This window comes from Nipponia nippon, unplaced genomic scaffold (genome assembly GCF_047370975.1).
Source record: "Nipponia nippon isolate SJK-2023a ecotype South Korea unplaced genomic scaffold, ASM4737097v1 scaffold_1, whole genome shotgun sequence".
Classification (NCBI taxonomy): domain Eukaryota; kingdom Metazoa; phylum Chordata; class Aves; order Pelecaniformes; family Threskiornithidae; genus Nipponia; species Nipponia nippon.
In genome coordinates, this window is record NW_028262290.1 from 135,318,662 (window position 1) to 135,333,170 (window position 14,509).

Consider the following 14,509-nt stretch of genomic DNA (forward strand, 5'->3'; position numbering starts at 1 on the left):
TCTCTCTGCTGGAATGTACAGCTGTAGTCATTAGCCCTTGTTGGACAAGTTAGGAATCTGGTCTTTAATTATATCAATTAAGAATAGTACATTAAAATTCTTGTCTACTTAGAAATGAAGCAGCTAGAGCAAAACAAGGAGTATTTATATTTTCCTAGAATGTTTCAATGATTTCAAATGGAAGGTTGTGGGGCTTGGATTTTATTTCTTTATTTCTTTATTATTGATTTCAAGTATCCAAATATTTACCACATTGGTTTTCTTGAGTGCTGTTCAGGCTTTATCCATAGGTGTTCTTTTGCCTTCGAAGTTTCTTATATAGTCAGTTAACACGTATCCCAAACAGGCTTTTAGATACCTAAAATGCTGTTAAAGAGCAAGCTAGGCATCTAAATTAAAAAGTGCCATGTTGATATTAATCTCTGTTCATCTGTTATTGTAACCTAACCCTGAGCTGCTGAAGTTTATGAACTTCCACATTTCCTAGACGCTATAAATCTCTTGCTACTTGCATGGTTTGAATCATCCCATTCTTCTTGGACTGAGCAATCTGGTCTATATCCATCTTAGTCTCTTTAGTGTCCCAGCCTGGTAGGAATTCCCGGATCATATCTCACTTGGCAACAAAAATGAGCACCCTCCAAAATGCAATGGCATTTGCAGAGGCAACATGCTGCTTCCATTCAAATGTTGTAGAGGCAGGAGCAGCCTGTCTTCTACAGCAGTGCAGTTTGGAAGGTTTCAGTCTGTGAATCTCTATGTGTTTGCAGGTCACTTGAAGGGGGCAGCGGAAGACGACTAACAGGGCAAGTTTAGCAATGTGATGCCTCCCATAATGGTGCAGAAAGTCTCACTGGTCTTGCGTTTCTCTAGCCCTGCAAAACATGGTGGGAATTTTATGCCGTAATACCACCAAGAAGGAGTTGTCTGAATGTTTCCAAGGTCACCTAAAAGTTTTCCACAGAGTGAGGGAAACAGTTGAAGGAACATTTCACATGCACAGAGGTCTGATGCAAGTAAAATAGCTGCTTCCTATTTTCCTTGCCACAAACCTTCTAGATTTTGGTGGTGGTGGCTGATATGCTGCCACTGCCCCATTATTCCTTTCACCCCTGGAGTGCAGGTAGTGTTAGGACTCCAGCATTAGTAAAAAAGCATATGCTTTTCCAATTACTGTTATTCAATCCTTTTTTCCTTGCCTATGCTGATGAAAATTTGGGAACAGCTGTAACAATCTTTCTCCACTTATGAAACATGGTATTGTCACAATAATGCTACCAGTCCTACCACTGGTCACAGCCATACCTGTCTCTACTGGGTGCTGTTCTTGTAAATTTTCAACTTGCCAGTTGATCTGGGACGCAAGATACACAGTGTGACTTGAATCCTAGATTGAAGCAGTGTTGTGAGTGAGAAATGTTTCAGTCTTACTCATCATTGTACTTTTCTTCAGAAAGGCAGAAAATTATTTTACAGTTAGTACAACCCAAATGAAAAAAGGGACCATTGTATCATTGCTACTTGGTCTGGAAAAAGAACATGTTGTATGGCCCAAATTGGAATGGGCTGCATAGTTACTGGATTCTCTGATGAAAATGCATACAGAAGAGTGGTTGCTATCTGCAGCAAAAAACATGGCAACAGAAATACTGAGTAGAAAGAAACTCACTTTAATATGTCTTTCAGATAATGTTGCTGGATGCCAAATTCAGTGGTTGAACACATTTGAAAACCTCTTACATATCAAATCGAAAGCAGATTCTGTTTTACCTTGTGGTTAGAGGAGTCCACAAATGTTGCTTCTCTCACTGATTTGCTTGAATATGAGAAATACGAGTTTGGAAAGACTTTTGTGTTTTGTTTTGATTCCATCTAACAATTTATGTGCAGAAGATACAAAAGAAAATAATATGAGAAGAGGTTAGTGCACTGGATTTATACTGGTGTTGTGGATTAAATGGTAGCCTTGGTTGTTCTGATTTGTAAGGTCCGTGTGGAGCTTTATCACAGTAGCAGCTAGTAAGGTGCCAGCCAACCCAAGAAGCATCTCGCTACATAAACTGCTGTTAGAAAAGGTGGATCTAATTCTATTTGTGTTGTGACTATTTATCTTCAAACTCTTTTTCAGAGTATTCCATTCTTCATTGCTTTTATTGGGCTGGAGTTTGCTGTCAGCTGGGTTCAGAAGCGTAAGCTGTCAGGTCGGATCAATGATGGTATAAGTTCTCTTTCTTTAGGTATCCTGTCTCGACTGCCAGAGTAAGTATACATGTTGTTTTGGCTTAAGATTGTTTTTAGTCACTAAGAAGGAAGAAAAGAGAATTATATATTGAAGTTGTTATTGCTAACCCAAAATGATTAAACAAGGCATCTGGATCTTACTTTGCTAAAATGAAGTTGCATGAAGAGTGTAAATATCTTTCTAATATGTAAGGCTAAATATGACACTTGCAGGATATTTTCCAGCTCCAACTATATTCCTCTATATTTGATCTCGACTGATTCTGGGACTTCAGCTGTCTTGACCATTTCTTATGTTAGACTGTATGTTAAAATCTGAGGATTTTTTCATTAAACTTCAGAAAGAAGAAAACAAAAGAAAAACAATAAACCATGTCCATTATTTTCATTAGCCTTTAAAAATAAAATTTTGTGCATATACCCAGATTGATAGAATCATGAATATGCATGTAATCCAAAGTTCTTTGAACTCAGTCGTAATTTTGTGTTTGACTTCAGTGGATTTTAATGCCTGAGAGAATTGTTGCAAACATGGTCATCTAATCTACTCTCCAATGTAAAGGCCATAAGATTTACTTCAATTAGTTCACAGTGAACAGAGCTGTGTTTTAAAGAAATAGGCACTGTGGATTACTAAATATCCAGTCACAGGAAATCCAGCAAATTTTTTATATAAATTGCTCTAAGTGTTTTTCAGGAGCTCTAACTACTTCCAAGGAATATTATGGTTTAGATCTGCCTTTGCATGATATGAGCTTACAGATGATAGATTTTATTACATCTCTTCTGTTAGAATAGGATTCCATTTCTATTCTCCATGTGTGAATTTACAGGTTACCATCAAATTGCATATAATCTGTTCATTACATAAACAAAAGTTTCTATTATTTGAATTTGACTATATGGTGTATTTTCAAGTTACTAATTATTCCCACAGTCCTTTTTCTGAATCCTTTGCAGTTTTTCAGCCTTCTTAGTGTTGATGTCTCAAGTGCACTCCATTTTTCAGAAATTACTACATCAGTGCCAAATAATGAAGTCATTTGTTCTCTGTTTCTACTTGTTGTTTCTCCCTTTATATATCCCACGTCCTTTGAGCCATCCTTCATCCCCAAATATTTTTTTAGATTTCTGTGGCCTACATTCCTCATTCATAGGCAATATGTTCTTATATTTGGCCACATAGAAATACATGGATTGTACAGTTGGTCGTCCTGGAATACTTTGAATCCATGAAATGTTGTCTTTGTTACTTAGAGATCCGTGGTTTTTGTCATTGCAAATTTTACTAGAAATCTTCTCTTTCAATCCAGGTTATTGATAAAATACATTAAAAGAGCACAGCAACAAAAAAAGTATCCCTTCTGGTTAGTAGCACCCATTTTCTGAAATGTGCAAATCACCCACTTTGTCATCTATTGAACATTTGACATTTACTTGATTTTTTTTTTAAACTTTCTAATCAAGAAAAGTTTTGACAAGGTCTATGTCTGTGCCTTTAAATTATGTACAAAGACAACTTGTGGTGGATTATTTTACTTATCAGTAGTGAATATCATGGATGAATCCTTTTAAGGAGTTTGGTAGATGAATAATGTCACTTAGAGACACTTTCCAAAACTCTTCCTATATCTGCAAGTAAGAGGCATGAGATTTCAGCATGAGAAATATTCAAACATAGTGTCCAAGTTATTTGAGAATTTTGTGAAGCTATTTTTGTAGGTAGCGTACAACCTATATTCAAAGCATCTTGTTGCTTTTAATATGACTTGTGAGCATGATCTTGAAGGAGAAACATTCAATTTTTCCTTATATTGCAAGCTGTAATAACTTAAATATTTATCAATACATTAGACTTGTGTGTACCAACACACAAACCTGATACTCTAGTTTGCCGGCAGCTAATATTGAAATAGGTCAAATGTTGCTTATTCAACTTAACCCAAATTTTCTAGATAGTCATACACTTCACAGGTTTACCATGCTAAATACATATTTTTTTAAGCTGAAATATTCAGGACTGATTAAGTTAAACAAGGGGACTGAGATACATGTAAAGTAAGTTTGAATGGTTTTGCAAGGCCTTTTGGCTTTATTTTAAGAATACTAAAATGCTTCAGATGCACTTATTCCTGGAAGGAAATGCTTGCTAAGAAAACTAGCATTGCATGTGTGGAATGCAGCTTTGCAAGGTGCTGAGTACTTTTATTATTTTGGCACTCAGTACTTTGCTGCAGAATTTGGCTTGCAGGCTATGCATTTTTTCGTTCGACTAAGAATTGTCTTGCAAGATTTTTTCAACTGAGTGAACGAAATGATCCTTACGGACACAAACTTCACAGGATCAGGCAAATCTGCAGGATCGGTACACTTATTCATTGCTACACCAGCACAAGAAGTCTCTTCCATGTTGCTTGTGCAGCTCTCATGGCTGGAAATACAAGACCCTCCTCAGCAGTTCTTTCCAAAAGAGAGTTCTGTAAAGCTTTTAACTTTCTGGCAGAATGTGAAACAAGCAGCCAAAATACAGACTTTGTAATTTATTTAATCACATGTTAATATCAGAATTATAATGGTGACTGCCTACTGTAAAACCCCTTTTGTAAGCAAGAGGAGTTGTGAATAATAGACTGGCTAAATAGGCTTGAACTGAAAAAACAGAACAGTTTACCCTTCTGTCTTCTGCTTCCATGGTGTGAAAGAACTGGGTCAGAAAAAAAAGGAAAGGAAAAAAAAAAAAAGCACATTCAAAATCTATTGCTAAGACTTTTACTTCAGTCTTTCCCTTTCAGGCAGAAAAAAGGTAGGGAAAGCTGACAGAAACTGCTAAAACAATATTTCAGCAGAACCCACAGCATCAGGGGAAATAGTAGTGCAAATCATTAACAGCTGAAGGTTAGATTAACACACCATTGATTGTATCCTCTCCCAGGGACTAATTTTCATTTTCTCAACTAGCAGCAATGGTTTGCCACTTCCTTAAAAAAATCTGTGGTTGAATCTAAAATGGTGGGCTTCAGTCTGTTAGTTAGAATGAAGCTACAGATGCATCATTGCAAAGAGGTCTTTACATTTAATGAAAAAATTAGGAGTCACAGACCATATTCAGCCTCTGAGTATGTTTTTCCATTTCACAGTCTGTATAACAGAAGTACTACATATCTTGAGGGAAAACAGTATTTATTCAGTGTTTCTTACTTCATTGTTGGAGAAAATGCAAATCATAAATTGTTGATATTCGTATGCCAAATATTAAAAATGTAGGTGTAAGAGGAAAAGTCTAATTGGACAAGGTAATGTGTTTTGTTTTTAGGCTTATTAGACTCAACAGCATGTAGTAAGTCGAATTGCTTTGTGCGTACATATCGTCTCTTGTAAAATAGCCCGTACGTTTCTTAAATATAATTTTCTCTGCCTTAATGCATACTATGCATTCCTCTGCCTGTATGAATACTAAATGTTATATCCAATGAAAAGTAATTTGGGGGAAAGGGAGAAACTTGAATTACTAAGCTTACTCCCAGCATCCTAAATGTTGGTGGTTAAAAAATTTCTGAGAACTTTTATTCTAAATAAATAACTTTTCTAACTAACCATTGCCAGGAGACTTGAAATGCTGCTTTAAAAATATTCTCCCAAGAGAAAGTTTATTTGGGGTATAAATATCCACTATACAAGTATGTGCATTATTTCATATTGGCCCATTTCTTCTCTTAAAGCAGCAGAACATAAATCAAATCAAAAAGTGTTTGGGGGATAACTGAGGTAGGTACATTTTCAAACTAGTTGGGAAAGTCTCCATTCTTTATGGTCATGCTCAATTGCCAGTTTTTAGTGTTCAAATCTGCAACACAGTCATACAGTGTGTGAATGTATATATGTCTAACACTGTTTTGTCAGTCAAGTCTGCAATGAACTCCATTTCTAAAGAGACCATTACAATTTTTATACATTATTTACTTTGTTTTTTGAAACAGAGGAGATTGAAGTTCTCTGAAGTGGTGTTGAACATCAGAAAGGAATGAGAAAATGCTTTTTGATTACTCCATGCTCTTATGCATCTCAAGATATCTGTACACGGGCAATAATTGAATCAATAATTGAATCCTGTTTCTCCTGTAAACCAGCGTGGTTCACAGTTTTGTACATCATCTGGATTTTAAATAATCTTTTTCCAGAAGTTAGATTGAAGAGACAGTTTCATGTACATTTTAGACCAGCACTGCTGCCAAATGAAGCACATTTGACTCTGGTTGCTCATTCCTGCCTCTGCACCTTCTCTCCCCTTTTGCCAGCATCAGCATTTGTGTCACTGTGTGGTGAAGTGGCCCAGGAAGCAGATCCAGCACCTCCCCATCATATTAACCTGCATCAGTTCTTACTGTGCAAAATCGTGTACCAGAACAAGAAATGGGCTTAGAAAAAAGCAGTCAAGGTTGCAGGATAAGAAATACTCAATTCTTTTGTAGCATTACTGAGTTATCTGCTTTAAAACATACGTAAAATTGCAGACTGAAACCAGAAGTTTTCAGTTCTTAATAGTAGCAATATGCAGAACTGATTAGAATGGACTTGGTTCAAGTTGGTGCAAGCAGTTCACAACCCTGTGGAGCTGGCAGTGTCCTGACAGAACACAAAATACTTGCCTGCATGGATTTATCCATTAAAAGTAGGTCCTGGTTTCCTGAAGTATGTACTAGATACTTCACGTACGACTGTAGAAAATGATGATCTCACAAATTAGTGATTGCATCTCTTAAAAGAAAATTTGATACATGCAGTTCCTCGTAAATTATATTTTCACTTCAAGACTTATTAGGTACATTTTTTTCCTCCGCATCTGTTTGACTAAAGCTTTGGACAGATGTTTATTTAGAGCATGGTCAGATGTGTTGCTTCTGATCCAGCTGCCCCCTCAGATCTGCCAAGGTAACTGCACATTTAATTGCTCCCTAACCTGGTCCTGACAAAGTAATCCAGCTAAAAGCAGAAACAAAAGCCCCCCAAGAACTATAAAAGAGGTGTTTAAGCTCAGCTGCATTCATTTTGACAGAGCCAGGTCAGGGAGCAGCTATGCATGCAATTATGCTGGCAGGTCTGAGGGCTGGTAACCACCACACTTAGGGCAGTGATGAGCAGATGGGGCTAAACTGGAAAGGTAATCACTTAACCTGGTTAAATGACAAGTAAAGCTGCTGTGCCATGCCATGCCCCTAAACTAACCTAACATCTGCTACTGCACTTCTGTCCTTCCTGTACTCATTTACATAGTCCTCCCTTTCTCTTGTGTTGGTTCAGGTGCTCATCTGATCCTGTGCAGAGGTATTTCGGTTCACTATGGGAGCAAAAAGGTATTTGCTTAAGGCAGAGAGACAGGCAAGTGAGTGGGAATGTGGCAGCCAAGAGCTGTATTGGTTTAGGCTCTATTGAACCTGCAGTCACGACCATGCCTGCAGCAGCTAGCTGTGGCAATTTAAGACACTACCTGCCAATAGATGTTTCAAAAAAATACGATTTTAATAGGTAACAAGCCTGAAGAGACAGAATCTACTCACCTCCCCATTCCTCCCACTCTCCAAGTAGCACTGGGTAGTTATATATTTCATAAGAGCATGCTCCTGGCTGCACTGTCCCGTATACACGGCTAATTGTTCCCACGTTTTGCCATAGGTCACAGCCCTCACAGCTCTGTTAGAAGAACAGGTTTTGAAATAACTCACTAATCTTCCGTAGGTAAAGCAGTCAGAGTAGGATAAACAGTTTCAGTAAGGGGGTAGTGCTGTGCAGTAGGAGCTGGTAACATTTTCAGCAGGCAAACCTGACTCTAGAAGAGGGTTTTCTAAATCAGTTCAGTTAAGCTCCTGGCAGTGACTGCCTACAAGAACAATTTTTCTTTGTCTAATTAGTTTTTTTTGATCTGGTTTGTCATCGATGAATTGAGTGAAGCTAAATCAGTAAATGTTAGGATAATTAAGCCACACAAGAGTTACTATCTTCTCACTGCATCAGTTGAGCACAGTTTTATAAATTTGCTGAAAATCATGCTGTGGCCTTCGGCCAAATCCAGCTGTGCCCAGTAAAAATGCTAGCGCTTCCAGCCTGCTGTCAGGTGCTCATCACCACCTCCCCAGTCCCCTGTTACCGTCTCCACTTCTCTCGGTGGTGAGTCCTTCCTAGGCATATCAACAGCATTACCTTCAGTGGTTTAAATTGTAGAATTTTGTTAACCTGGTTCATTTTGTTTGAAGCAGGCTGGAGAGCACAGGAGTACCAATGAGCATCTCTAGACAGCCTGGCATGCATGGAGTGCTACTTTTTGGTGATGACTAAGGAAAGCTCTGAGCCAGAGTTTAAAACTCCGGAGTTTCTAATGAAATGACTTATAAGCTACTAAACATTACAAAGAAGAATTTGGGAGAGAGACTTGGGAGATTCGGGAAGTTCTCAAACTAATTGACTGAAACAACTGGTAGTCCCTACCTACCATAATGTTCTAGAGATTGCGGTATTTCGCACGAGCCTGTCAGGGAGGCAATTACTCTTTTAGGTTGTAACCTCTTACACAGACACAGCTGTTTGCAGAATGCATATTTGTCTATGTCCTTACTATTGCATCATTGCCTTTTTCTATACAGTGGGGCCTGTTTGTGAATCTCAGAGCCCAGCATTGCACCTGCCATGTCTTTAGAAACAAAGACAAGCTATCAGTGTCTGTTCTCAGATATTCTTGTGCTCTTCTGTGAAAGCACAGGCTGTGAACTGAGTTTGCCCTTATTGGAAATATGTTATTAATTAAGTTCAGTAGTCTCTGTAGCTCACAAAATATACCAATTTCTCAGACCCGTTAAATGTTTTGTAGATTTTTATTCCATGTTTCTGTATTTTTCTTTAAGATAAATTGTGTCAGTTTGCATGCATTTTGCAAAAAAACTCTAAGGAACTGCTTCTGTGTAGAGTACCCTTCTGACTGAAGCACTTCTCTGCTAAAAAATGCATTAAGCTTAAATCAGGAATCCACTAGGTGGAGCACAGGGGTAGCATTTTTAGAGCTGGCCAACCTAGTTTCATGGGTCAACACCTAGAAGTTATAGAAATTGGGGAAAAATGTCTCTTAATGATTCTGTAAATCAGTGTTAAAGATCTGAAAAGAATAGACTTTCACCACTGTGTATATCACAAAAACAATCATTTTAAAAGTTCAGAAGTATGACCAAAGCAGTTTAATAGAAATTCTCATGTAAATATTTTTCCTTATTTCATTATTTGATGTGCTATGATGTCTCACTGAAGTTACTTCACTGTATTTTTATAGACCATAGGAGGAGTCATCTGTTACCAGTTCCTTAATTCTAGATAAATTCAGCAAAACTAATCTGAGTTGAATGGAATACCCTTTTCTCTTTCCTCATTACTTCTGCTTATATGTGACCTTTGAGAATATTATTAGCTTGTTCCTAATCTAACTTAAACTCTAATGCAAATTTTCTGACTTCAGTGGAATGGCCAAGTAGGAGAGATCAAAATCAGATCCTCTATTGGAAAAAGGTACTAAGTAAGCATTTGTATTACACTTCTGTGGTGCTATTTATACAAATATTGAAAAGTCAGATCTGTTGTCTCACAGAAGACAATGTTCTAGAATCTCCCAGTATTGTGTATCCTGAATTTACTGGAACAGAATTTATTGCCCAGTGTGCTGGGCAGGTATAAATAGGTCTAAAGAAATATAACTTCCATAAAGGAAGAAGAGTAAGCTACAATGCCAGAAGCTCAGCTGTACTGAAGTTTTTAAACTAGGATTTGTAATCTTTTAAGGATCAAATGTAATTAAATTTACCAGAAGACCTTGCATAAACTTAAGGCAAAATGTGTTACTACTATGGATTATATCACTAAAGGCAGTGGAACTTCTCATGAAAATATTTAAGTTTTGCTGGATTTTTAATTGATTGCTTATTTATGTATGAAAGAGCAAAGATAAACAAGAGACTTGAATTATATAGACAGGACTTGGACTCAATAATAAGAAAGTGTAACACTGACTTTTGTTCTTTTTGTTTCCAAAACCTGTTGTTTCATGTTTTATTCCACCCACTACTGTAAATTAATATTAGTGTCTTAGATTAGAGGATAAAAAGTGAAGTGCAAGAGGAATAGGTTTGGTGAAGAAAAGGTCAGCTCTGTCAGACAAAACGTTATGCAATACTGCGTACAATACAGCTAGTAGGGATACCAAACTCACCTCCATTTTACTTCATTTTGCATTTGATAGGTTTTTTCTCCTTGAGGAGAACGGGGGATTTGCATTATTTAGGCTAAAATGCTAGAGAAGAAAGCCATACTGAGGAAGAGGAGAGGCTTTGATTCAGTTTTTGTGTCTGGTGGGAACATTTTCTCGAAATGTAGGTGCTATTTCCTGTAATCAAGGGCTTTCCAGAGCCTGATAATCATTTCCCAGCTGTATCATTTTGGTGAATTATTTTTTAGCCTTGGGTTATTTAATGACTGGTTTTGCATATTAAGAATGGGAGAGGATCATATTCATCTTGATGATAGAAAACAGGGAATAGAACTCCCACAGCTCCCTCTCCCTTTTCCTCCACCTTGTGGAAAGTTTGGCTTTGTGTTAAAGCGTGAAAAAAGCCTTGACTGCAGTATGTCAGGCATATTTCAGCTCGATTTGTGTCAACCCTAATAAGTCAGCTGACAAGGTAATAAATTGGGTGTCTGTTCAAGGCCTGGCACCTGTACAGGAAATAAAAGGGGATTTCAGTTGCAGGAGGTTTGCTTTGTTTTGCAAATGGACCTTTTCTCAAGGCTCCTCTACTTCCTCCCCCTTCTCCTCTTTACTGAAATCATGTTATCAAAATGTTTATTTCAATTGTGACTGGAGCCAGTTTTTCATCTGGAAAAGAAAGCTCTATGAGTATCTTTGGAAATGGAAATCCCTATGCTTTCCACTCTGAAACAAAGGCTTACAGACCATTTAATTATTCATGTATCCTGCTGTGACATATATGGTCTGAATAATTTCAAATTATTGAGGAGAAACTGCCTTTGTTCAGCATTTTGGAACTTTACATTCATGTAGTTTGAATCAGGCTAGGGAAACTGAATTTATTTAACCCAGGGAAACTGTATTAGTAATAACTCACTATTTTTAATGATAATATAACTTTGTGACCAGAGTGTCTTAACATGTTTCCCTCTGTGTCTGACCTCCAAGGATGCAAGTCTGTTAAAAGCCCTTGAGAGCTGAGCTTTTGTAGGTCCAGCTGTAGAGTTGTGTTTTTAGCTCAGGGGCCGCGGGTTGGTTCCCAGTGTGATGCGAGGTGGTGACTGCAATAGCGGTGAGAGCTGAGGCGGTTTCGTTGGGGTCTTCGCTTTTGACACACGGATGTTCCTCCGTGCTCAGAAGAGAGACAACAGCTATTGTCTCTGACCCTTTTCCCTTTTGGTGACTGTCCTGGGCACCATGGAAGAGGTTTCCTAAAACTGTGGTTTCAGGCTCTAAGGCTGGTCTGTGAGCTGGAGGAAGCAAAACGGGACCTAATATTCTTTGAAAAGAGGCAGCTGCCTTTCCAATTGAATTTCCTCCACCTTTTCCCTCCTTCATTATCCCATAGGGATCTACCGTAAGTAGATCTTCATGTCCACGTGGAGAGTTCATCTCCCAGAATTTCCTTCTTGGACTTTTTTAACTAGAGGAAGTGATAATCTGACCCAGTGGAAGGAGAAGGAGGGAAATGGTTTATTAAAAAAAATATTATCACCTTTGAGCAAAGTATGTATGAACTTGAGAAACAAGGAGATGAGAACCCTCTCTCAAAGTCAAAACAGTCGCCTAAGTGCATACTTTGCACATAGTAAGAAAATTTTCTGCAGAAATGTTCAAAATCCAAGAGGATAAATTATGCAATGTATATAATAAGGTTTTCTATATAGTCTGTCTGTTCCAGGATGTATTACTCCTTATGCAGAGTATTTGACTAGATGACAAAAGTCTTACCTATCTGCTTCTATCATATTTATGGTTAAAAACTAACATTTAAATGAGGAAAAAGTTTTCTTAAGTTCTCTTCAGTATTTTCAAGAAGTGAAAATGGAACTTGAGGGAGAAAAAAAGGAGCAATATAAACCTTTAAAACTCCAAGTGAACTTTCAGAATCATAATTGAATGCAAGCTCTGGACTTTCCTATCTATCACACTGTAAATTTTTAAAAAAATACTTAGCTAAGCAACTCTTCTTTCTCCAGCACTGCATAGTGATATGATGGATTACTTTAAATTAATTACCATAATCAGCTGGTGTTATGTGCTGTAGAGTTGTGATTCAAGCATGAAGGGAAGAATAAGCAAAGTCTGACTTGTACAGCAAATTACATGTATAAAAAATGTGTTGCAGGGTTAGCTCAAGTTTTACACTTTGGCCTCAGCCTGTGGAAAAAAAAAAAAAGAGGACTTGAGGGTGAAATACTGAAAGCTGATCAAAAATGGAGGAAATGCACGAGTTCACATATCTTTGGATGTACTGCAAAGGCATTATATGTTAATAAAAGCAAAAGAACAAAGTAAGAAAACAGTACCTAATAATAAGTGATACTCTATGTTGCAAGAGGTGTTTTAAATTTCCTGGTCATTGAAAAGATGTTAAGAAATGCCCATTTCTTTGTGTTTGAATAATATCAGCTCCCTTCTGACCTGTTGTGAAAGGGATTGAGAATTTATACTGAACTTTACAGATGCCTCATGAGGTGAATTGCAAAAACCTGGTTGGACACACATCATCTTCTTTAAAAATATTTATAGAACACAGCTCTTATGAAAATTAAACATGTTCCAGGTGTGTATGGTCCAACTTCTGGGCATAGCTATGTTGTTTTTGAAGTGGTAGATACACCTGTCATTGCTAGTCAAGAGAAATTCTTCATCTGCCAGCTGCTGAAATGAAACTTCATGGGTTTTGTTGTGTTTTGGTTTTGTCCAAGAGAAAAATTGAGATGATTGTAGTAAAGGTAGGAACGAGTTGCAGGTAAGATGTGGCAGCTGGCTGTGGAAAAGATATTAGTTCTCTTCTTCCGGAGCAACAACTCCTTGTACAGCTTCAGCTTCTCAGGATAAAATGGCGGATGTGATATTATTCTGCTTGCAGGCTAGTATTGGGAGCTTGGGATTTTCAGCTGACTTTGTTCCTCATTAATAGAGAAACTAGCAGCACAGGAGCTCAAGATGTTTCCTTCCAGCCTTATTCAAAACACTGTTATGGGACGAGGTGCTAATGCCAGAAGTATAAAAGCTCTGAATGGATATCTCTACAAAAATATGGAGGTGACCGCAAAGTTCAGTCATAGCATGGGGGATGGTTCGCAAGCTGAAACAGCCACGTTTTGTGAGGTTCCCTCTTGTTTCAGTGCAGCTACCCAAAAGGACAGGGCATGGCCAGACTGTTTTCAGGGATGTTTCCCAAGTGTGTGAAACAAGGCTTTAGAGAGGAGGAGGAGTATAATATGTCCTTTTTTAGTTTTGCAGATGCAAGTATTTTCGGGGCCATGCTGTAAACTAAATCATCAAAATCATATAAAAAATAATCTAGCTGAAAAAAAACGAAAAAAAAAAAGGCAGGTTTTGAGAAGAAGTACTGTTGAAAAGTGGCATTAAGACAAGAATGAGCAGACACGGACAGAGACACACATGGAGACTCTTTTAGGTGATTTCAATGTAAGGTGAAATTCCAGGTGAGACTAAAGTGAAAGAGAGATGTTGGTCTGTGAGCCTTTCAGCTGAGGTTTTGCAAGGCTGTGACACCTGTGTGCAGTTTGTTACCACCTCTATTCAAGTCGTGTCTTGCAGGTATGCCATTTGCAATCTCCATTTGAAGTTCCCTGAATTTGAATCCCTCTGTCTTCCTCCAACCATGAATATGATTTATAGATTTCTAAAATCTTCCACAACTTTGCACAAAGGTGTTGTTCTACTGATAATCCGTGTCGTGTGTGTCCCCCCCCCCCCCCCCCCCAAAAAAAAAGATACGGCAGCAAAACATCTGGAAATGAGATTAGTTTTTCCTGTGTGTAGAGATGGTGCTAATGATAAACTTATTTATGACTCTTAGGCCTTAAACTGAGGTGAATTTGAGCTATTCATATATATAAAAAAAGGATATGTGTGACTTTCCTACAATTAGTATCTTTTCCTTACATTTTTCTGCCTGCTGTTTTTCAGAAGCTGCCCCAGTTCAGTTCACCACAGTCCCACAAACATTTTCAG

At 37.8% G+C, this 14,509-nt stretch overlaps 1 protein-coding gene across 2 annotated transcripts in view; it reads left to right on the top strand.

Annotated features, from left to right (window-relative positions):
* Positions 1–14,509, top strand: part of AGMO (alkylglycerol monooxygenase) — a 201,383-nt gene that overhangs the window by 12,453 nt on the left and 174,421 nt on the right. For both annotated transcript variants that reach the window (XM_087756255.1, XM_009461177.2), the window contains exon 2: positions 2,129–2,259. In XM_087756255.1, coding sequence (XP_087612381.1) covers positions 2,129–2,259 — 131 coding nt within the window. The remainder of the gene's footprint in view (positions 1–2,128; positions 2,260–14,509) is intronic.